The 22,268-nt window shown below is 46.5% G+C and overlaps 2 protein-coding genes across 2 annotated transcripts; both read left to right on the top strand.

Annotated features, from left to right (window-relative positions):
- Window positions 1-7,605: 7,605 nt before the first annotated feature.
- On the top strand, window positions 7,606-8,340 carry LOC130357362 (DNA damage-regulated autophagy modulator protein 1-like). The gene has a single exon (XM_056560050.1). It carries the CDS (start codon window positions 7,606-7,608, stop codon window positions 8,338-8,340), a length of 735 nt encoding a protein of 244 aa, XP_056416025.1.
- Window positions 8,341-21,072: 12,732 nt separating this feature from the next.
- Window positions 21,073-21,807, top strand: LOC130357363 (DNA damage-regulated autophagy modulator protein 1-like). The gene has a single exon (XM_056560051.1). It carries the CDS (start codon window positions 21,073-21,075, stop codon window positions 21,805-21,807), a length of 735 nt encoding a protein of 244 aa, XP_056416026.1.
- Window positions 21,808-22,268: the final 461 nt, after the last annotated feature.

Genomic DNA, 22,268 nt, shown 5'->3' on the forward strand with positions numbered 1-22,268 from the left:
ATGTATGTATGATGTGTGTATGAGGTTTGTTACAGTGTGTCACCCCAGTAGTAAGGAGATTACATGAGGAGGAGGTTTGTTACAGTGTGTCACCCCAGTAGTAAGGAGATTACATGAGGAGGAGGTTTGTTACAGTGTGTCATCCCAGTAGTAAGGTGATTTCATGAGGAGGAGGTTTGTTACAGTGTCTCACCCCAGTAGTAAGGAGATTACATGAGGAGGAGGTTTGTTACAGTGGTTCAGCCCAGTAGTAAGGAGATTACATGAGGAGGTTTGTTACAGTGTGTCACCCCAGTAGTAAGGAGACTACATGAGGAGGAGGTTTGTTACAGTGTGTCACCCCATTAGTAAGGAGATGACATGAGGAGGAGGTTTGTTACAGTGTGTCACCCCAGTAGTAAGGTGATTACTTGAGGATGAGGTATGTTACAGTGTGTCACCCCAGTAGTAATGTGGAAGTGAAGGGTGGAGTGAAGGGGCAGCAAAATTAGCTTTTGCCTACGGTTGTAAAAATGGGGGGGGGGGGGGGGAGTGGGGCAAAAAAATTGCTTGCCCAGGGTCCAATCAAAGTTAAAGATGGCCCTGGCAGTATTGGTAGTGTAAGTATCAGTGGCAGATCCGGGGGGGGGGGGGGGAGAGGAGGGATTGGCAATGGGGATTTTGCCCCCCCCCCCAGGTTAATTCCCCCCATCACTTTTAAGGACATCCCTATGTCCTGAAAGATCTTTCCTGGTCACAAGTTTGCACCTACTGCTATGGCCTATAAGCTATGAGGAGCGGTGGTCAGAGCACTGAAGCAGGGCAATACATAGACATACAGCCTCCAGCCATACACTATATATGGTTGTAGGCTGTATTTCTGTGGGGGAATATACTGCCAACCTAATTTGGGGGAATAAACTGACAGCCTAATATGGGGGAACTATACTGCCAGCCTAATGTGGGGGAACTATTCTGCCAACCTAATGTGGGGGAACATACTGCCAACCTAATGGGGGGGACTGCAACATAATGTGTGGGGGAACATACTGCCAACCCTAATGTGGGGGAACATACTGCCAACCTAATGTGGGGGTACATACTGCCAACCTAATGTGGGGGAACTACAAACTAATGTGGGGGGAACTATACTGCCAACCTAATGTGGGGAAACTACAACCTAATGTGGGGGAACTATACTGCCAACCTAATGTGGGGGAACTATACTGCCAACCTAATGTGGGGGAACTATACTTCCAACCTAATGTGGGGGAACTATACTGCCAATCTAATGTGGGGGGAACTATACTGTCAACCTAATGTGGGGGAACTATACTGCCTATCTAATGTGTGGGAACTATACTGCCAACTGTTACGCCGAGCGCTCCGGGTCCCCGCTCCTCCCCGGAGCGCTCGCTTCACTCTCCCCGCGGCAGCGCTCCGGTCACGTCCTCTGACCCGGGGCGCTGCGATTCCGCTGCCAGCCGGGATGCGATTCGCGATGCGGGTAGCGCCCGCTCGCGATGCGCACCCCGGCTCCCCTACCTGACTCGCTCTCCGTCTGTTCTGTCCCGGCGCGCGCGGCCCCGCTCCCTAGGGCGCGCGCGCGCCGGGTCTCTGCGATTTAAAGGGCCACTGCGCCGCTGATTGGCGCAGTGGTTCCAATTACTGTGTTCACCTGTGCACTTCCCTATATCACCTCACTTCCCCTGCACTCCCTGGCCGGATCTTGTTGCCTTAGTGCCAGTGAAAGCGTTCCTTGTGTGTTCCTTGCCTGTGTTTCCAGACCTTCTGCCGTTGCCCCTGACTACGATCCTTGCTGCCTGCCCCGACCTTCTGCTACGTCCGACCTTGCTTTTGCCTACTCCCTTGTACCGCGCCTATCTTCAGCAGCCAGAGAGGTGAGCCGTTGCTAGTGGATACGACCTGGTCACTACCGCCGCAGCAAGACCATCCCGCTTTGCGGCGGGCTCTGGTGAAAACCAGTAGTGGCTTAGAACCGGTCCACTAGCACGGTCCACACCAATCCCTCTCTGGCACAGAGGATCCACTACCTGCCAGCCGGCATCGTGACAGTAGATCCGGCCATGGATCCCGCTGAAGTTCCTCTGCCAGTTGTCGCTGACCTCACCACGGTGGTCGCCCAGCAGTCACAACAGATAGCGCAACAAGGCCAACAGCTGTCTCAACTGACCGTTATGCTACAACAGTTACTACCACAGCTTCAGCAGTCATCTCCTCCGCCAGCTCCTGCACCTCCTCCGCAGCGAGTGGCCGCTCCTGGGATACGCTTATCCTTGCCGGATAAATTTGATGGGGACTCTAAGTTTTGCCGTGGCTTTCTTTCCCAATGTTCCCTGCATCTGGAGATGATGTCGGACCTGTTTCCCACTGAAAGGTCTAAGGTGGCTTTCGTAGTCAGCCTTCTGTCCGGAAAAGCCCTGTCATGGGCCACACCGCTCTGGGACCGCAATGACCCCGTCACTGCCTCTGTACACTCCTTCTTCTCGGAAATCCGAAGTGTCTTTGAGGAACCTGCCCGAGCCTCTTCTGCTGAGACTGCCCTGTTGAACCTGGTCCAGGGTAATTCTTCCGTTGGCGAGTATGCCGTACAATTCCGTACTCTTGCTTCAGAATTGTCCTGGAATAATGAGGCCCTCTGCGCGACCTTCAAAAAAGGCCTATCCAGCAACATTAAAGATGTTCTGGCCGCACGAGAAATTCCTGCTAATCTACATGAACTTATTCACCTAGCCACTCGCATTGACATGCGTTTTTCCGAAAGGCGTCAGGAACTCCGCCAAGATATGGACTCTGTTCGCACGAGGCGTTTCTCCTCCTCGGCTCCTCTCTCCTCTGGTCCCCTGCAATCTGTTCCTGTGCCTCCCGCCGTGGAGGCTATGCAGGTCGACCGGTCTCGCCTGACACCTCAAGAGAGGACACGACGCCGTATGGAGAACCTCTGCCTGTACTGTGCTAGTACCGAACACTTCCTGAGAGATTGTCCTATCCGTCCTCCCCGCCTGGAAAGACGTACGCTGACTCCGCACAAGGGTGAGACAGTCCTTGATGTCTACTCTGCTTCTCCACGTCTTACTGTGCCTGTGCGGATGTCTGCCTCTGCCTTCTCCTTCTCTACAGTGGCCTTCTTGGACTCTGGATCTGCAGGAAATTTTATTTTGGCCTCTCTCGTCAACAGGTTCAACATCCCGGTGACCAGTCTCGCCAGACCCCTCTACATCAATTGTGTAAATAATGAAAGATTGGACTGTACCATACGTTTCCGCACGGAGCCCCTTCTTATGAGCATCGGATCTCATCATGAGAGGATTGAACTTTTGGTCCTCCCCAATTGCACCTCGGAAATTCTCCTTGGACTTCCCTGGCTTCAACTTCATTCCCCTACCCTGGATTGGTCCACTGGGGAGATCAAGAGTTGGGGGTCCTCTTGTTCCAAGAACTGTCTAAAACCGGTTCCCAGTAACCCTTGCCGTAACTCTGTGGTTCCTCCAGTAACCGGTCTCCCTAAGGCCTATATGGACTTCGCGGATGTTTTCTGCAAAAAACAAGCTGAGACTCTACCTCCTCAAGCAGAAGACGCCTTTAAACGACTCAAGTCTGCCTTTTCTTCGGCTCCCGTCCTCTCCAGACCTGACCCTTCCAAACCCTTCCTATTGGAGGTTGATGCCTCCTCAGTGGGAGCTGGAGCTGTTCTTCTACAAAAAAATTCTTCCGGGCATGCTGTCACTTGTGGTTTTTTCTCTAGGACCTTCTCTCCAGCGGAGAGGAACTACTCCATCGGGGATCGAGAGCTTCTGGCCATTAAATTAGCACTTGAGGAATGGAGGCATTTGCTGGAGGGATCAAGTTCTCCTGTTATTATCTACACCGACCACAAAAACCTCTCCTACCTCCAGTCTGCCCAACGGCTGAATCCTCGCCAGGCCCGGTGGTCTCTGTTCTTTGCCCGATTTAATTTTGAGATTCACTTTCGTCCTGCCGATAAGAACATTAGGGCCGATGCTCTCTCTCGTTCCTCGGATGCCTCAGAAGTTGAACTCTCTCCGCAACACATCATTCCACCTGACTGCCTGATCTCCACTTCTCCTGCCTCCATCAGGCAGACTCCTCCAGGAAAGACCTTTGTTTCTCCTCGCCAACGCCTCGGAATCCTCAAATGGGGTCACTCCTCCCATCTCGCAGGTCATGCGGGTATCAAGAAATCTGTGCAACTCATCTCCCGCTTCTATTGGTGGCCGACTCTGGAGACGGATGTTGCGGACTTTGTGCGAGCCTGCACTATCTGTGCCCGGGATAAGACTCCTCGCCAGAAGCCCGCTGGTTTTCTTCATCCTCTGCCTGTCCCCGAACAGCCTTGGTCTCTGATTGGTATGGATTTTATTACTGATTTACCCCCTTCCCGTGGCAACACTGTTATTTGGGTGGTCGTTGATCGATTCTCCAAAATGGCACATTTCATCCCTCTTCCTGGTCTTCCTTCTGCGCCTCAGTTGGCTAAACAATTTTTTGTACACATTTTTCGTCTTCACGGGTTGCCTACGCAGATTGTCTCGGATAGAGGCGTCCAATTCGTGTCTAAATTCTGGAGGGCTCTCTGTAAACAACTCAAGATTAAATTAAATTTTTCTTCTGCATATCATCCCCAGTCCAATGGACAAGTAGAAAGGATTAACCAGATCTTGGGTGATTATTTGCGACATTTTGTTTCCTCCCGCCAGGATGACTGGGCAGATCTCCTCCCATGGGCCGAATTCTCGTATAACTTCAGGGTCTCTGAGTCTTCCTCCAAATCCCCATTTTTCGTGGTGTACGGCCGTCACCCTCTTCCCCCCCTCCCTACTCCCTTGCCCTCTGGTCTGCCCGCTGTGGATGAAATTTCTCGTGACCTTTCCATCATATGGAGAGAGACCCAAAATTCTCTCTTACAGGCTTCATCACGCATGAAGAAGTTCGCGGATAAGAAAAGAAGAGCTCCCCCCGTTTTTTCCCCTGGAGACAAGGTATGGCTCTCCGCTAAATATGTCCGCTTCCGTGTCCCTAGCTACAAGTTGGGACCACGCTATCTTGGTCCTTTCAAAGTTTTGTGTCAAATTAATCCTGTCTCTTATAAACTTCTTCTTCCTCCCTCTCTTCGTATCCCTAATGCCTTTCACGTCTCTCTTCTCAAACCACTCATCCTCAACCGTTTTTCTCCCAAATCTGTTCCTCCCACTCCTGTTTCCGGCTCCTCGGACGTCTTCTCGGTCAAGGAAATTTTAGCTGCCAAAAAGGTCAGAGGGAAAAATTTTTTTTTAGTGGACTGGGAGGGTTGTGGTCCTGAAGAGAGATCCTGGGAACCTGAGGACAACATCCTAGACAAAAGTTTGCTCCTCAGGTTCTCAGGCTCTAAGAAGAGGGGGAGACCCAAGGGGGGGGGGTACTGTTACGCCGAGCGCTCCGGGTCCCCGCTCCTCCCCGGAGCGCTCGCTTCACTCTCCCCGCGGCAGCGCTCCGGTCACGTCCTCTGACCCGGGGCGCTGCGATTCCGCTGCCAGCCGGGATGCGATTCGCGATGCGGGTAGCGCCCGCTCGCGATGCGCACCCCGGCTCCCCTACCTGACTCGCTCTCCGTCTGTTCTGTCCCGGCGCGCGCGGCCCCGCTCCCTAGGGCGCGCGCGGGTCTCTGCGATTTAAAGGGCCACTGCGCCGCTGATTGGCGCAGTGGTTCCAATTACTGTGTTCACCTGTGCACTTCCCTATATCACCTCACTTCCCCTGCACTCCCTGGCCGGATCTTGTTGCCTTAGTGCCAGTGAAAGCGTTCCTTGTGTGTTCCTTGCCTGTGTTTCCAGACCTTCTGCCGTTGCCCCTGACTACGATCCTTGCTGCCTGCCCCGACCTTCTGCTACGTCCGACCTTGCTTTTGCCTACTCCCTTGTACCGCGCCTATCTTCAGCAGCCAGAGAGGTGAGCCGTTGCTAGTGGATACGACCTGGTCACTACCGCCGCAGCAAGACCATCCCGCTTTGCGGCGGGCTCTGGTGAAAACCAGTAGTGGCTTAGAACCGGTCCACTAGCACGGTCCACGCCAATCCCTCTCTGGCACAGAGGATCCACTACCTGCCAGCCGGCATCGTGACACCAACCTAATGTGGGGGAACTATACAAAAATATAAAATTGTACTATTCTGATCCCTATAACTATTTTATTTTTCTGTAAATGGGGATGTATGAGGTCATTTTTTGCGCTGTGATTTGTAGTTTTTATCGGTACCATTTTTGTTTTGATGGGACTTTTCAATTGCTTTTTTTTTAGATATTTTTATGGTATTTGAAGTGACCAAAAATGTGCAAATCTGGTTAGTGCACTATTACGACTTTTGGGGCCCCACTTTTGATTTTGCCTAGGGCCACGCTAAGCCTAAAACCGGCCCTGCCAATGGGAAATTACCTATTACCATGTTTAAACTGCACATTTTTTAAGTTATTTGCAAATATAGGAGCTCACCAGACCTCAATAATCTACACAGACCAATGAGGCACGTGCTATTAATCCATAGTGCAAGACCCTGATTCCGGCTCTATGGTCAATATGTCACCAGAGGAGGATGGGGGGGGGGGGGAGCTGACTGAGAAGACAGGTTGAGTTTTATTTTATTTGTTTTCCTTCCACAAACATTTTTTTATGAACTTTTAATTATAAACATAAGGAAAGGGGGTGAAAGTGGTCGTGTGTAGCCCCCACAGGACGGCCATGAAACCGATGGACACAGTAGGTACTGTTACCATGTGATGTGTGGGGGCCAAGATACAGTTATATTGTGTAACTAAAGAAGGGCTGTCAATCAGCTGACCCAAAGATCTGGTGTAATAATATGTATGTTAGAAAAGCATATAAATATATATAAAATTGTACTGACATATTCTTGGTTTCTTTTAAAAGAGCTATATAAAAAAAACTAAGGAAAAAAGTCCATAATTCTTTTCTACATATTTTCTTTTGTATTGGACTTTACACAGAAAACAATAAAATATAATGTGGACACCTACAAATGTACAAATATATCCAAGTACAACCCCATCTGAAATGTATTTTTTGTTTGTTTTTTTTAACCACCGAGCAGTCACAGAAATGTTAATACATATAAGGTACAGACCTGCAGGTTTATTTAAATGGAACTGTCAGAATAAAAACCTTTTTATATGTTGTATATCTGACAAAACATTAACCTTTGTAGTAAAAGAAGAGAATTGGCAGAATTACAGACACATAAGGTTATATTCAGATGAATTCATGTTGAAAGAGATTTTGGAAAACCCTGTTGAAATGTGGATTCAGCCATTACTAGTTTTACTTGACTGTGGAAACACTAAATATCAGCAAATGTGATGCCAGGATTGTCTGCATAAAGATCTACAACACTGCGGACCAATCAGTATGCAGCATGATGGTGTTTCCGAGATAAACCAAAGAATGACATCACAGATGTGACATCATCGAGTTCCGAGCCTATAGAAAAACCTGCCTGACAATCTGATTACACAGAGAGAGTTGGACAGAGACAGCGGCTTTTGCTTAGCGAATCTTTCCTTTATCTCAGCGATTTTTTGTTGTTTCTTTGTGCCATGGAGATCCAGGGATTAGGGTTCTTGCCTCTCCTTTGGGTCACATGGAACCTTTTGGGCCTCAGCACTGTTGTCACCTTGACCATCGCCCTAGGACATAACAGACAGCCGTTTATCAGTGACACGGCTGTAGGACATCCTGAGTGGATAATATATAAGGTTGTGTTCTTTGGTGCACCCATCATAGGAGTTGCCGTCGCCTACCTGCAGTACCGATTTATGTTCCTGCGCTCTGAACCATCTGCAAAGCATTTTAGGATTTACCAGAAGATCTTGTTTACCTTAGGATGCATCGTGTGCATAGGAACAGCCCTGAATGGCGTATTTACTATGGGGAACAATCCTACAATACACAGGATCAGCTCAGGTATGGCATTTTTTTGTGGAGCCATATATAATATGTGCCAAGCTGGATTCCTTTACAAAAGGTCCTACAGCAGCCGGATTCTTTGCCATATAAGGCTGGCCTCCACCTTAGTGACTTCTGTGGTACTGCTGCTCTTCAGTGCTGGTCAGGTCTCCTTCTATATGGAGCTGTGCACCGGACACTGCGAGGCGATTATCTATGTCCCCGTCTTGGTGGCTGAATACCTGGGATTTTGCGGCGTCACGTTATACCAAGTGACCAGCTACACAGATTTTCAGCATCTGTCATTGAAGATTTCCAGAAATGACATTAACGTCAGCCTGAGGACCAAGATACCGGACCCGGAACAGAACCCTCCAGTGGAATAGTGAAGACTGAGGCCTATGACTACAGCCGGGGAGCCGAGAACGGACATTTATCCTGTGTATTATTCTTAATAAATATATATATTTATATATATAAAAAAAACATGTCTCATCCTTCTCTTAACACCTGCCATTGGGGAAGAGTCAGAAAGCACATCACAGGGTTCTGCACTGGCATAATGTGGTCTGCTTAGCATGACACCATCATGGGTTGAAATGTAAATTAGGTTTAACCCCTTAAGGACCTAGGGCGTATGGATACGCCCTGGGTTTCTGGTACTTCAGGACCCAGGGCTTATCCATACGCCCGTGGGAATTTCAGTCCCTGCCGTGCGCCGGGCGGGGACCGGATCGGGGTGCCTAATGATATCGATCAGCAGGCACCCCGCGCAAATGCTCAGAGGGGTCATCATACCCCCCATGTTGGCGATCGTCGCAAATCGCAAGTGAATTCACACTTGCAATTTGCACCGATTCCAGGTCATATGGGTCTATGGTGACCCGGCGACCCAGAATATAAGGGGGATCGTGGTTGTCTAAGACACCCACTATCCCCCTGAAGGGATAGGAGTGAGGTGGCAGAAGTGCCACCCCTTCTATCCCTGCTCTTGGTGGTCTAGACGCAGATCGGGGGCGGGGGGGGGGGTTGACTTTCGTTGCCCCCGTTCTGCCCATCCACAATAGGCAGGGCAGAACGGGGAACCGACAAAGGAACGGGGGCAGAAGATCCACTTACCCATCCGGAGGCTGCGGGCGATGGTGATCGGCGGGCAGCGATGTCGTGCGGCAGAAGAGGACGTCTCCCTGGATCCTACGGAAATCGGTAAGTTGCCTAGCAACATCTGGAGGGCTATAGTCTGAGACCACTATTCAGTGGTCTCTAGACTTTACCCCTACAGATGTTGCAAAACTACAACTCCCAGCATGCCCAGACAGCTGTTTGGGCATGCTGGAATATGTAGTTTTGCAACAGCTGGAGGGCTACAGTTTGAGACCACTATACAGTGGTCTCTAAACTGTATCCCTCCAGATCTTGCAAAACTACAACTCCTAGCATGCCCAAACAGCTGTTTGCTGTCTGGGCATGCTGGGATTTGTAGTTTTGCAACATCTGGAGGTCCACGGTTTGGAGATCACTGTGCAGTGGTCTATAAACTGTAGCCCTCCAGATATTGCAAAACTGCAAATCCCAGCATGCCCAAACAGCAAACAGCAGAGTTGTTGTTGCATACCTCCATCTGTTGCATAACTACATCTCCCAGCATGCCCTTCGGTGATCACTACATGCTAGGAGTTGTAGTTTTGCAACAGCTGGAGGCACACTGGTTGGAAAATACTGAGTTAGGTAACAGAACCTAACTGAAGGTTTTCCAACCAGTGTGCCTCCAGCTGTTGCAAAAGTACAACTCCCAGCATGCAAGGTCAGTCAGTGCATGCTGGGAGTTGTAGTTTTGAAACAGCTGGAGGTTTGCCCCCCCCCCCCCATGTGAATGTACAGGGTGCATTCACACAGGCAGGTTTAAAGTAAGTTTCCTGCTTCAAGTTTGGGCTGCGGCAAATATTTCTCCGCAGTGCAAACTCCTAGCGGTAAGCTGGCTGTAAACCTGTCAGTGCGAACGTACCCTAAAAACACTACACTACACTCCCTTACACTGTTACCCACAATAAAAAAAGAAAAACATTTTGTACAGCAGTGTTTCCAAAACAGAGCCTCAAGCTGTGGCAAAACAACAACTCCCAGCATTTCTGGACAGCCACTGACTGTCCAGGCATGCTGGGAGTTTAGCAACAGCTGGAGTCACCCTGTTTGGGAATCACTGGCGTACAATACCCCTATGTCCACCCCTATGCAATCCCTAATTTAGTCCTCAAATGCGCATGGCGCTCTCATTCACTTCGGAGCCCTGTCGTATTTCAAGGAAACAGTTTAGGGCCACATATGTGGTATTTCCGTACTTGGGAGAAATTGCATTAAAAATTTTGTGGGGCTTTTTCTCCTTTTACCCCTTATGAAAAGGAAAAGTTGGGTGCTACACCAGCCTGTTAGTGTAAAAAAAATTAAATGTTTACACTAACATGCTGGTGTTGCCCCATACTTTTTATTTTCACAAGCGGTAAAAGGAAAAAAAGACCCCCAAAATTTGTAACGCAATTTCTCCTGAGTAAAATGCGTAAAATGCTATGCTGGCGCACAACAAGGTTCAGGAGTGAGAGCGTGCCATGTACATTTGAGGCCTAAATTGGTGATTTGCACAGGGTGGCTGATTTTACAGCGGTTCTGACATAAATGCAAAAAAAGAAATACTCACATGTGACCCCATTTTGGAAACTATACCCCTCACGGAAGGTGATAAGGGGTATAGTGAGCCTTAACATCCCACAGGTGTTTGACAAATTTTCATTAAAGTTGGATGGAAAAATGAAAAAAAAAGATTTTTTTCACTAAAATGCTGGTGTTACCCTAAATTTTTCATTTTCACAAGGGGAAATAGGAAAAAAGCCCCCCAAAATGTTTAACCCCATTTCTCCTGAGTAAGAAAATACCCCATATGTGGATGTAAAGTGCTCTGTGGGCGAACTACAATGCTCAGAAGAGAAGGAGCGCCATTGGGATATTGAAGAGAAAATTTGTCCGGAATTGAAGGCCACGTGTGTTTACAAAGCCCCCATAGCTCCAAACCAATGGACCCACCCACATGTGACCCCCTTTTGGAAACCACACCCCTCATGGGTGCTGTGAGCATTTATGCCCCACAAGTGTCTGACAGATTTTTGGAACAGTGGTCCCTGAAAATGAAACATTAAATTTTTCATTTGCACAGCCCACTGTTCCAAAGATATGTCAAACGCCAGTGGGGTGTTAATGCTCACTGCACCCCTTATTAAATTCTGTGAGGGGTGGAGTTTCCAAAATTGGGTCACATGTGTGGGGTCCACTGTTCTGGCACCACGGGGGACTTTGTAAACGCACATGGCCCCTGACTACCATTCCAAACAAATTATCTTTCCAAAAGCTCAATGGCGCTCCTCCTCTTCTGAGCATTGTAGTGCGCCAGCAGAGCACTTGACTTCCACACATGGGGTATTTCCATTCTCAGAAGAAATGGGGTTACACATTTTGGGGTCATTTTCTCCTATTACCCCTTATAAAAATGTAAAATTTAGGGAACAAAATGCATTTTAGTAAAAAAAAAATGTTTTCTTCATTTACACATCCAACTTTAATAAAAAGCCGTCAAACACCTGTAAGTAGATAAGGCTCACTGTACACCTTGTTACATTCCTTAAGGGGTGTAGTTTCCAAAATATTATGCCATGTGAATATTTTTTGCTGTTCTGGCAGCACAGGGGCTTCCTAAATGCGACATGCCCCCAAAAAAACATTACAGCAAAATTTGCTTTCAAAAAGCCAAATGTGACTCCTTCTCTTCTGAGCATTGTAGTTCGCCCGCAGAGCATTTTACGTCCTAACATGGGGTATTTCCATACTCATAAGAGATGGGGTTACACATTTTGGAGGGCATTTTCTCCCATTACCTTTTGTAAAAAAATTGTAAATTTGGGGAAAAAACTGCACTTTAGTGAAAATGTTTTTTTTTCATTTACACATCCAATTTTAACGAAAAGTCGTCAAACACCTGTGGGGTGTTAAGGCTAACTGGACACCTTTTTACGTGCCTTGAGGGGTGTAGTTTCCAAAATGGTATGCCATGTGGGGCTTTCTGCTGTTCTGGCACCATAAGGGCTTTCCAAATGCGACATGCCCCCCAAAAACCTTTTCAGCAAAATTCATTCTCCAAAATCCAATTGTTGCTCCTACCCTTCTGAGTCCTCTACTGTGCCCGCCGAACACTTGACATACACATATGAGGTATTTCCTTACTTGAGAGAAATTGGTTTACAAATTTTGGGTGGCTTTTTCTCTTATTACCACTTGTAAAAATTCAAAAACTGGGTCTACAAGAACATGCAAGTGTAAAAAATGAAGATTTAGAATTTTCTCTTTCACTTTGTTGCTATTCCTGTGAAACACCTAAAGGGTTAACACACTTACTGAATGTCATTTTGGATACTTTGAGTGGTGCGGTTATTATAATGGGGTCATTTGTGGGGTATTTCTAATATGAAGGCCCTTCAAATCCACTTAAAAACTGAACTGGTTCTGAAAAATTCAGATTTTGAAAATTTTGTGAAAATCTGAAAATTGCTGCTGAACTTTGAAGCCCTCTGATGTCTTCCGAAAGTAATAAAACATGTCAACTTTATGATGCAAACATAAAGTAGACATATTGTATATGTGAATCAATATATAATTGATTTGGAATATCCATTTTCCTTATAAGCAGAGAGCTTCAAAGTTTTTTCATCAAATTTTGGAATTTTTCACCAAGAAATGATGCAAGTATCAACAAAATTTTACCACTAACATAAAGTAGAATATGTCACGAAAAAATCTCGGAATCAGAATGAAAAGTAAAAGCATCTCAGAGTTATTAATGCTTAAAGTGACAGTGGTCAGATGTTCAAAAAATGGCCGGGTCCTTAAGGTATAAATGGGCTGGGTCATTAAGGGGTTAAGAAGAATCCTCTTCCATACTTAGGGTACGTTCCCACACGGCGTATTTTGCTGCGTATTTGCTGCGTATTTGGTGCTGCGTATTTTCCTACCCATTGACTTCAACAGAGAAAATAAAATACGCAGCAGCAAATACGCAGCAAATACGCAGCAAATACGGCGTGTGGGAATGTACCCTCATGGTAAAACCTTATTTCCTCTAGATGTAGAGGCAGCCAGCTTGTCATGGTTACAGATCTCTGATCTGCTCATTGACATATTTCTAATGAAAATGGTTTTTTTCTTATATTTGGAAGTCTTCATCTACCCCCGATTAGTTGGCACCAAGTGAACTGTACAGTAAGTTTGAATGGACTGTAACAACTAATTTGGACTAAAATGTGTATAATTGCACTGGTGGCAAAAAAACAGTTCACCAGATGACCATTTAGTGGTTGTTCAACCATTAACCTACTGCTTTTAGGCAACTGAAGAGATCTCGTATCAGAAATGTTTGGCTTTCCATATGACATTATGTTAAAAAGAAATCTAAAAACAGACTTTTAGCCCTGTAGAGCAGAGGTGTCAAACTAATTTTCACCAAGGGCCACATGAGCCTTATAGTTGTCTTCAAAGGTCTGCAGGTCTTGTGTTTCCTTATGCTCCTATATAGTAGTTAGGTCCCCCACACTTCCCCAATATAGTACTTAGGTCCCCTCAGTGCTAACATATAGCAGTTAGGCCTCTATACTGCCACCATATTGTAGTGTGCCTCCCGCACTCCCAACATATAGTAGTTAGGATCACCACACTGCACCCAAATAGAGATGTCGCGAATTGTTCGCCCGCGAACAGTTCCCGGCGAACTTAGCATGTTCATATCGCCGGGCGAACATATGTGAAGTTCGATCCGCCCCCTATACTTTAACATTTAAGTAAACTTTGACCCTGTGAGTCAGAGTCAGCAGACACATTACAGCCAATCAGCATCAGTCCCTCCCTTCCAGACCCTCCTACCTCTTTCACGGACGCCATTTTAGCCTCATTCAGCATGCTGCAGGCTTAGGAAGTGGAGGGTTAGAGAAGCTGCTCCTGCTGTATAGGGAAAGTGATAGCTAGGTTGCTGCTAGGTGGTGTATTTAGGGTCCAGTGTACTTCTAAAGAACTGGCAAGTTTTTTTTGCTCATTGTCACACTAGTGCAAATCACATTAGGTGCGACAGTTGTGCAAATTAAAAAAAAAAAACTTTTTTGGCTGTTAAATAAAATCAGCCGTCACTGTTAGTTCACGTCACAGTTGCCATTTTTCTTGCCTGCAGGGCAAATTGTGTCACCCTAGTGCAAATCACATTAGGTGTGACACTTGTGTAAATTTAACCAACAAAATGACAGGCAGAGGAAGGCCACCCCGCAGGGGCCATCGTGGTGCTGGGATTCCCTTTGGCCCTAGAATGGCCAGTGTTCAGAGGCCACGTACCCTGAACCCCCAAAGTTCTGAGGACTTAGTTGACTGACTATCACAAGACACCCAACCTACTACTAAAGCTTCCGCTTGCTTTGAAGAGGAGGAGGAAGACCAACCACAGCAGGCATCCCAGGGTGCTCCTTGTCACCTATCTGGTTCCCGTGGTGTTGCATGTGGCTGGGGGGAAGAAGATTATACCTTCCCTGACATCACTGAGGACGAGGAATGGGACATGAGTAGCTCGTAGTGTTGAGCGGCATAGGCCATATTCGAATTCGCGAATATTCGCGAATATATGGACGAATATTCGTCATATATTCGCGGATATTCGCATATTCGTTATATTTTCGTTTTATTTTCGCATATGCGAAATTCCGCGTATGCGAAAATTATCATATGTGAAAATTAACATATAGGAAATTCGCATACTCGAAAATTCGCATATGTGAAAATTAGCATACACTAATATTCGCATATGCGAATTGTCGCACGCCAGTCTCACACAGTAGTATTAGAGCCTTCTTTACACCACACAAGCTGGAAGCAGAGAGGGGTGATCACTGTGATGTGTACTGTGAAGAAAAAAAAAAAAAAAAAAAAATTAAAATTCGTAATTACGAATATATAGCGCTATATTCGCGAAATTCGCGAATTCGCGAATATGCGATATTCGCGAATAATATTCGAATTGCGAATATTCGCGAGCAACACTAGTAGCTCGGCATCCGTCCGTGTGCAAATAGGGTCTTTCATGCTGTCGTGCCTGTTGAAGGACCCTCGTATAAAAAGGATGAAGGAGAACGACCTGTACTGGGTGTCCACGCTACTAGACCCCCGGTATAAACATTAAGTGCCTGACATGTTACCACATTACAGCAAGGCGGAAAGGATTCAGCAGGTCCAAAATAAATTAAGAAGTATGCTGTACACAGCGTATAAGGGTCATGTCACAGCACAACAGGGATCTAACAGGGGAAGAGGTGAAAGTAATCCTCCTCCTCCTCCCACGAACACGCCAGCAAGGACAGGAAGCTGTACAGACATGCTGTTGATGGAGGACATGCAGAGCTTTTTAAGTCCTACGCATCGCCACAGCCCTTCGGGGTCCATCATCAGAGAACGACTTGACCGACAGGTAGCAGACTACCTGGCCTTAACCGCAGATATCGACACTCTGAGGAGCGATGAACCCCTTGACTACTGGGTGTGCCGGCTTGACCTGTGGCCTGAGCTATCCCAATTTGCGCTCAAACTTCTGGCCTGTCCCGCTTCAAGTGTCCTGTCAGAAAGGACCTTCAGTGCAGAAGGAGGTATTGTCACTGAGAAGAGGAGTCGCCTTGGTCAAAAAAGTCTGGATTACCTCACTTTTCTTAAGATGAATGAGGGATGGATCCCGAAGGGACTGACACTGGGCGATACATTTGACTGAACAAGGCCTGATCAGATGACCTACCTTGGCCTAAAAATGGTCCACACACTGCTGTATTTGAACTCTGAATGCCGGACGACTTGCGTGACTTAGCCGCCACCAACTAGGGTTCAAGCCGCAATGTTTTAGGGCACTTTCTGCTTGGCAAAACAAACAGAAATTTTTCAGTCCGCTGCTACAGCAGCGGCTGCAACAATACCAAATTTTCCAGCCAGGTGTACATGCCTAATTTTCTGGCCTCTGCTACTGCACTTTTTCTGGTGCTGCAATTTTTCTGGCTGCTGCTACAGATGTGGCTGCGACAATACCTAATTTTTCATCCATGTGTACATGCCTAATTTTTCTGGCCTCTGCTGCTGCAATTGTTATGGTGCTGCAATTTTTATGGCCGTTGCTACAGAAGCGGCTGCAACAATACCAAATTTTCCAGCCAGGTCTACATGCCTAATTTTTCAGGTACTCTCTGCTGACATCTCTGTCCATTTTTGCAACCGTGGATATTAGATGTATGCTAATGGTAGCATGGTGGCTCAGAGGTTAGCACTGCTGCCTTGCAGCGCTGGGACCTTGTGTTCAAATCCCACTATGTACTGCCTCAAAGGGGGCTCTAACTATGTGCTGCCTAATATGGGGGAATCTAACTATGTGATGCTAAAGCTTATTCCAAACCATTTAGGAATAATAGGTGATTTATGCCCTTTATGGATTAAAACCAGACTCTGCATCAACTATGTAATTTTCCATGGCAGTTTTGCCATGGATCCCACTCCGGCACGCCACAGTCCAGGTGTTAGTCCCCTTGAAACATCTTTTAAATCATTATTGTGGCCAGAAAGAGTCCCTGTGGGTTTTAAAATTCGCCTGCCCATTGAAATCAATGGCGGTTCGCCCAGTTCGCGAACTTTTGTGGAAGTTCGCATTCGCGGTTCGCGAACCGAAAATGTTATGCTCGCAACATCACTACACCCAAATAGTTATTAGTGCCCCCACACAGCCCCAATATAGTAGTTAGGACCCTCACACTGTACTCATAGTATTTAGTACCCTCACACTGCCCCCATATAGTAGTTAGGTCCACCACACAGCCCCCATATAGTAGTTAGGTCCACCACACAGCCCCCATTTAGTAGTTGAGAACACACACTGCCCCATACAGTAGTAGTTTCACCACACAGCCCCATATAGTAGTTGAGAACACCACACTGCACCCATATAGTAGTTGAGAACCCCACATTGCTTCCATATAGTAGTTGAAAATCCCACTCTGCTCCCATATAGTAGTTAGTTTCACCACACAGCCCCATACAGTAGTTAAGAACCCCACACAGCCCCCATATAGTAGTTGGGAACCCCAGACTAATTCCATATAGTAGTTGAGAACCCCCCACTGCTCCCATATAGTAATTGAAAACCCCACAAAGCCCCCATATAGTATTTGAGAACCCCAGACTAATTCCATATAGTAGTTGAGAACCCCACTCTGCTCCCATATAGTAGTTAGGTCCACCACACTGCTCCCATATAGTAGTTGAGAACCCCACACTGCTCCTATATAGTAGTTGGACCCCCCACATACCACTACTGGTCAAAAAGACACAGGCCTGCAAGGTCTGAATGGCTACAGTCCTACGTAGAGAACGCAGGTAGCGCTTTGCGGAGGGGGCCGGGCAAGTACAGGAAACAGGCAGCAAGTCATTAAAAAAATGAAGTGGCGGCCAGATGTGGCCCATGGGCCATGTGCCGGACACATACTGTAGAGCCACATTCAGCTTTTGTATCACTTCTCTGAGAAAACAGATAAAAAATGCTGTAAAGTGGGACATATGTGTGGAATAGCTGTTGGCTAAATGGTCGTTCTGCCTACAGGTATCTCACCTAACTCCATGTTTGTTTCAGTAGGCAATGGGGAATAAGCAGTCAGGGCCGGCGTTAGGGCGGGGCATCCTAGGCAATTGCCTAGGGCCCAAATCCTAAAGGGGGCCCCTGAAAAGCTTTAAGGCAGTACTAACAATACTCCATTTTGCGCAAAATCGCGGTAAAATCGTGGCATTATGTAAAATGCGAATTTGTGTAAAATGCAGTATTCAGGGCATAAGGCACAGACACTCCTCCCCCTGTCCTGAGCATTCTGGAAGAGACGTCACCACGCTCAGCGCTCCACTAGTAAATCCCCCTCACATCCTGCTTGCGCTCCACTACTCGGGGGCCCGGGCCAGCACTTTTTTTTATTTACTTCTACTATGTGCGGCCCTGCAGGGCTGAGGAGGCCAGAGGCTACTGGGAGCCCCTACTGATGTGACCCTGGGGCAGAAGCAACGCAGCCTCAGCCAACCCGGGTAAGGAGAGGCTTTGGGTTGGAGATGTGTATTGTATATATGTATGTGTATGATTTTGTATGATGTGTGCATGATATATTTATGTGTATGTATGATGTGTGTTAGATGTATATCTATGATGTATGCATGTATGATGTGTGTATGAGGTTTGTTACAGTGTGTCACCCCAGTAGTAAGGAGATTACATGAGGAGGAGGTTTGTTACAGTGTGTCACCCCAGTAGTAAGGAGATTACATGAGGAGGAGGTTTGTTACAGTGTGTCATCCCAGTAGTAAGGTGATTTCATGAGGAGGAGGTTTGTTACAGTGTCTCACCCCAGTAGTAAGGAGATTACATGAGGAGGAGGTTTGTTACAGTGGTTCAGCCCAGTAGTAAGGAGATTACATGAGGAGGTTTGTTACAGTGTGTCACCCCAGTAGTAAGGAGACTACATGAGGAGGAGGTTTGTTACAGTGTGTCACCCCATTAGTAAGGAGATTACATGAGGAGGAGGTTTGTTACAGTGTGTCACCCCAGTAGTAAGGTGATTACTTGAGGATGAGGTATGTTACAGTGTGTCACCCCAGTAGTAAGGTGGAAGTGAAGGGTGGAGTGAAGGGGCAGCAAAATTAGCTTTTGCTTACGGTTGCAAAAATGGGGGGGGGGGGGAGTGGGGCAAAAAAATTGCTTGCCCAGGGTCCAATCAAAGTTAAAGATGGCCCTGGCAGTATTGGTAGTGTAAGTATCAGTGGCAGATCCGGGGGGGGGGGGGGGCAGAGGAGGGATTGGCAATGGGGATTTTGCCCCCCCCAGGTTAATTCCCCCCATCACTTTTAAGGACATCCCTATGTCCTGAAAGATCTTTCCTGGTCACAAGTTTGCACCTACTGCTATGGCCTATAAGCTATGAGGAGCGGTGGTCAGAGCACTGAAGCAGGGCAATACATAGACATACAGCCTCCAGCCATACACTATATATGGTTGTAGGCTGTATTTCTGTGGGGGAATATACTGCCAACCTAATTTGGGGGAATAAACTGACAGCCTAATATGGGGGAACTATACTGCCAGCCTAATGTGGGGGAACTATTCTGCCAACCTAATGTGGGGGAACATACTGCCAACCTAATGGGGGGGACTGCAACATAATGTGTGGGGGAACATACTGCCAACCCTAATGTGGGGGAACATACTGCCAACCTAATGTGGGGGTACATACTGCCAACCTAATGTGGGGGAACTACAAACTAATGTGGGGGGAACTATACTGCCAACCTAATGTGGGGAAACTACAACCTAATGTGGGGGAACTATACTGCCAACCTAATGTGGGGGAACTATACTGCCAACCTAATGTGGGGGAACTATACTTCCAACCTAATGTGGGGGAACTATACTGCCAATCTAATGTGGGGGGAACTATACTGTCAACCTAATGTGGGGGAACTATATTGCCTATCTAATGTGTGGGAACTATACTGCCAACCTAATGTGGGGGAACTATACAAAAATATAAAATTGTACTATTCTGATCCCTATAACTATTTTATTTTTCTGTAAATGGGGATGTATGAGGTCATTTTTTGCGCTGTGATTTGTTGTTTTTTATCGGTACCATTTTTGTTTTGATGGGACTTTTCAATTGCTTTTTTAGATATTTTTATGGTATTTGAAGTGACCAAAAATGTGCAAATCTGGTTAGTGCACTATTACGACTTTTGGGGCCCCACTTTTGATTTTGCCTAGGGCCACGCTAAGCCTAAAACCGGCCCTGCCAATGGGAAATTACCTATTACCATGTTTAAACTGCACATTTTTTACGTTATTTGCAAATATAGGAGCTCACCAGACCTCAATAATCTACACAGACCAATGAGGCACGTGCTATTATTCCATAGTGCAAGACCCTGATTCCGGCTCTATGGTCAATATGTCACCAGGGGAGGATGGGGGGGGGGGGGGGGGGCGGCTGACTGAGAAGACAGGTTGAGTTTTATTTTATTTGTTTTCCTTCCACAAACATTTTTTTTTATGAACTTTTAATTATAAACATAAGGAAAGGGGGTGAAAGTGGTCGTGTGTAGCCCCCACAGGACGGCCATGAAACCGATGGACACAGTAGGTACTGTTACCATGTGATGTGTGGGGGCCAAGATACAGTTATATTGTGTAACTAAAGAAGGGCTGTCAATCAGCTGACCCAAAGATCTGGTGTAATAATATGTATGTTAGAAAAGCATATAAATATATATAAAATTGTACTGACATATTCTTGGTTTCTTTTAAAAGAGCTATATAAAAAAAACTAAGGAAAAAAGTCCATAATTCTTTTCTACATATTTTCTTTTGTATTGGACTTTACACAGAAAACAATAAAATATAATGTGGACACCTACAAATGTACAAATATATCCAAGTACAACCCCATCTGAAATGTATTTTTTGTTTGTTTTTTTAACCACCGAGCAGTCACAGAAATGTTAATACATATAAGGTACAGACCTGCAGGTTTATTTAAATGGAACTGTCAGAATAAAAACCTTTTTATATGTTGTACATCTGACAAAACATTAACCTTTGTAGTAAAAGAAGAGAATTGGCAGAATTACAGACACATAAGGTTATATTCAGATGAATTCATGTTGAAAGAGATTTTGGAAAACCCTGTTGAAATGTGGATTCAGCCATTACTAGTTTTACTTGACTGTGGAAACACTAAATATCAGCAAATGTGATGCCAGGATTGTCTGCATAAAGATCTACAACACTGAGGACCAATCAGTATGCAGCATGATGGTGTTTCCGAGATAAACCAAAGAATGACATCACAGATGTGACATCATCGAGTTCCGAGCCTATAGAAAAACCTGCCTGACAATCTGATTACACAGAGAGAGTTGGACAGAGACAGCGGCTTTTGCTTAGCGAATCTTTCCTTTATCTCAGCGATTTTTTGTTGTTTCTTTGTGCCATGGAGATCCAGGGATTAGGGTTCTTGCCTCTCCTTTGGGTCACATGGAACCTTTTGGGCCTCAGCACTGTTGTCACCTTGACCATCGCCCTAGGACATAACAGACAGCCGTTTATCAGTGACACGGCTGTAGGACATCCTGAGTGGATAATATATAAGGTTGTGTTCTTTGGTGCACCCATCATAGGAGTTGCCGTCGCCTACCTGCAGTACCGATTTATGTTCCTGCGCTCTGAACCATCTGCAAAGCATTTTAGGATTTACCAGAAGATCTTGTTTACCTTAGGATGCATCGTGTGCATAGGAACAGCCCTGAATGGCGTATTTACTATGGGGAACAATCCTACAATACACAGGATCAGCTCAGGTATGGCATTTTTTTGTGGAGCCATATATAATATGTGCCAAGCTGGATTCCTATACAAAAGGTCCTACAGCAGCCGGATTCTTTGCCATATAAGGCTGGCCTCCACCTTAGTGACTTCTGTGGTACTGCTGCTCTTCAGTGCTGGTCAGGTCTCCTTCTATATGGAGCTGTGCACCGGACACTGCGAGGCGATTATCTATGTCCCCGTCTTGGTGGCTGAATACCTGGGATTTTGCGGCGTCACGTTATACCAAGTGACCAGCTACACAGATTTTCAGCATCTGTCATTGAAGATTTCCAGAAATGACATTAACGTCAGCCTGAGGACCAAGATACCGGACCCGGAACAGAACCCTCCTGTGGAATAGTGAAGACTGAGGCCTATGACTACAGCCGGGGAGCCGAGAACGGACATTTATCCTGTGTATTATTCTTAATAAATATATATATTTATATATATAAAAAAAACATGTCTCATCCTTCTCTTAACACCTGCCATTGGGGAAGAGTCAGAAAGCACATCACAGGGTTCAGCACTGGCATAATGTGGTCTGCTTAGCATGACACCATCATGGGTTGAAATGTAAATTAGGTTTAACCCCTTAAGGACCTAGGGCGTATGGATACGCCCTGGGTTTCTGGTACTTCAGGACCCAGGGCTTATCCATACGCCCGTGGGAATTTCAGTCCCTGCCGTGCGCCGGGCGGGGACCGGATCGGGGTGCCTAATGATATCGATCAGCAGGCACCCCGCGCAAATGCTCAGAGGGGTCATCATACCCCCCATGTTGGCGATCGGCGCAAATCGCAAGTGAATTCACACGTGCAA

This window comes from Hyla sarda, chromosome 2, assembly GCF_029499605.1.
Source record: "Hyla sarda isolate aHylSar1 chromosome 2, aHylSar1.hap1, whole genome shotgun sequence".
Taxonomy (NCBI): domain Eukaryota; kingdom Metazoa; phylum Chordata; class Amphibia; order Anura; family Hylidae; genus Hyla; species Hyla sarda.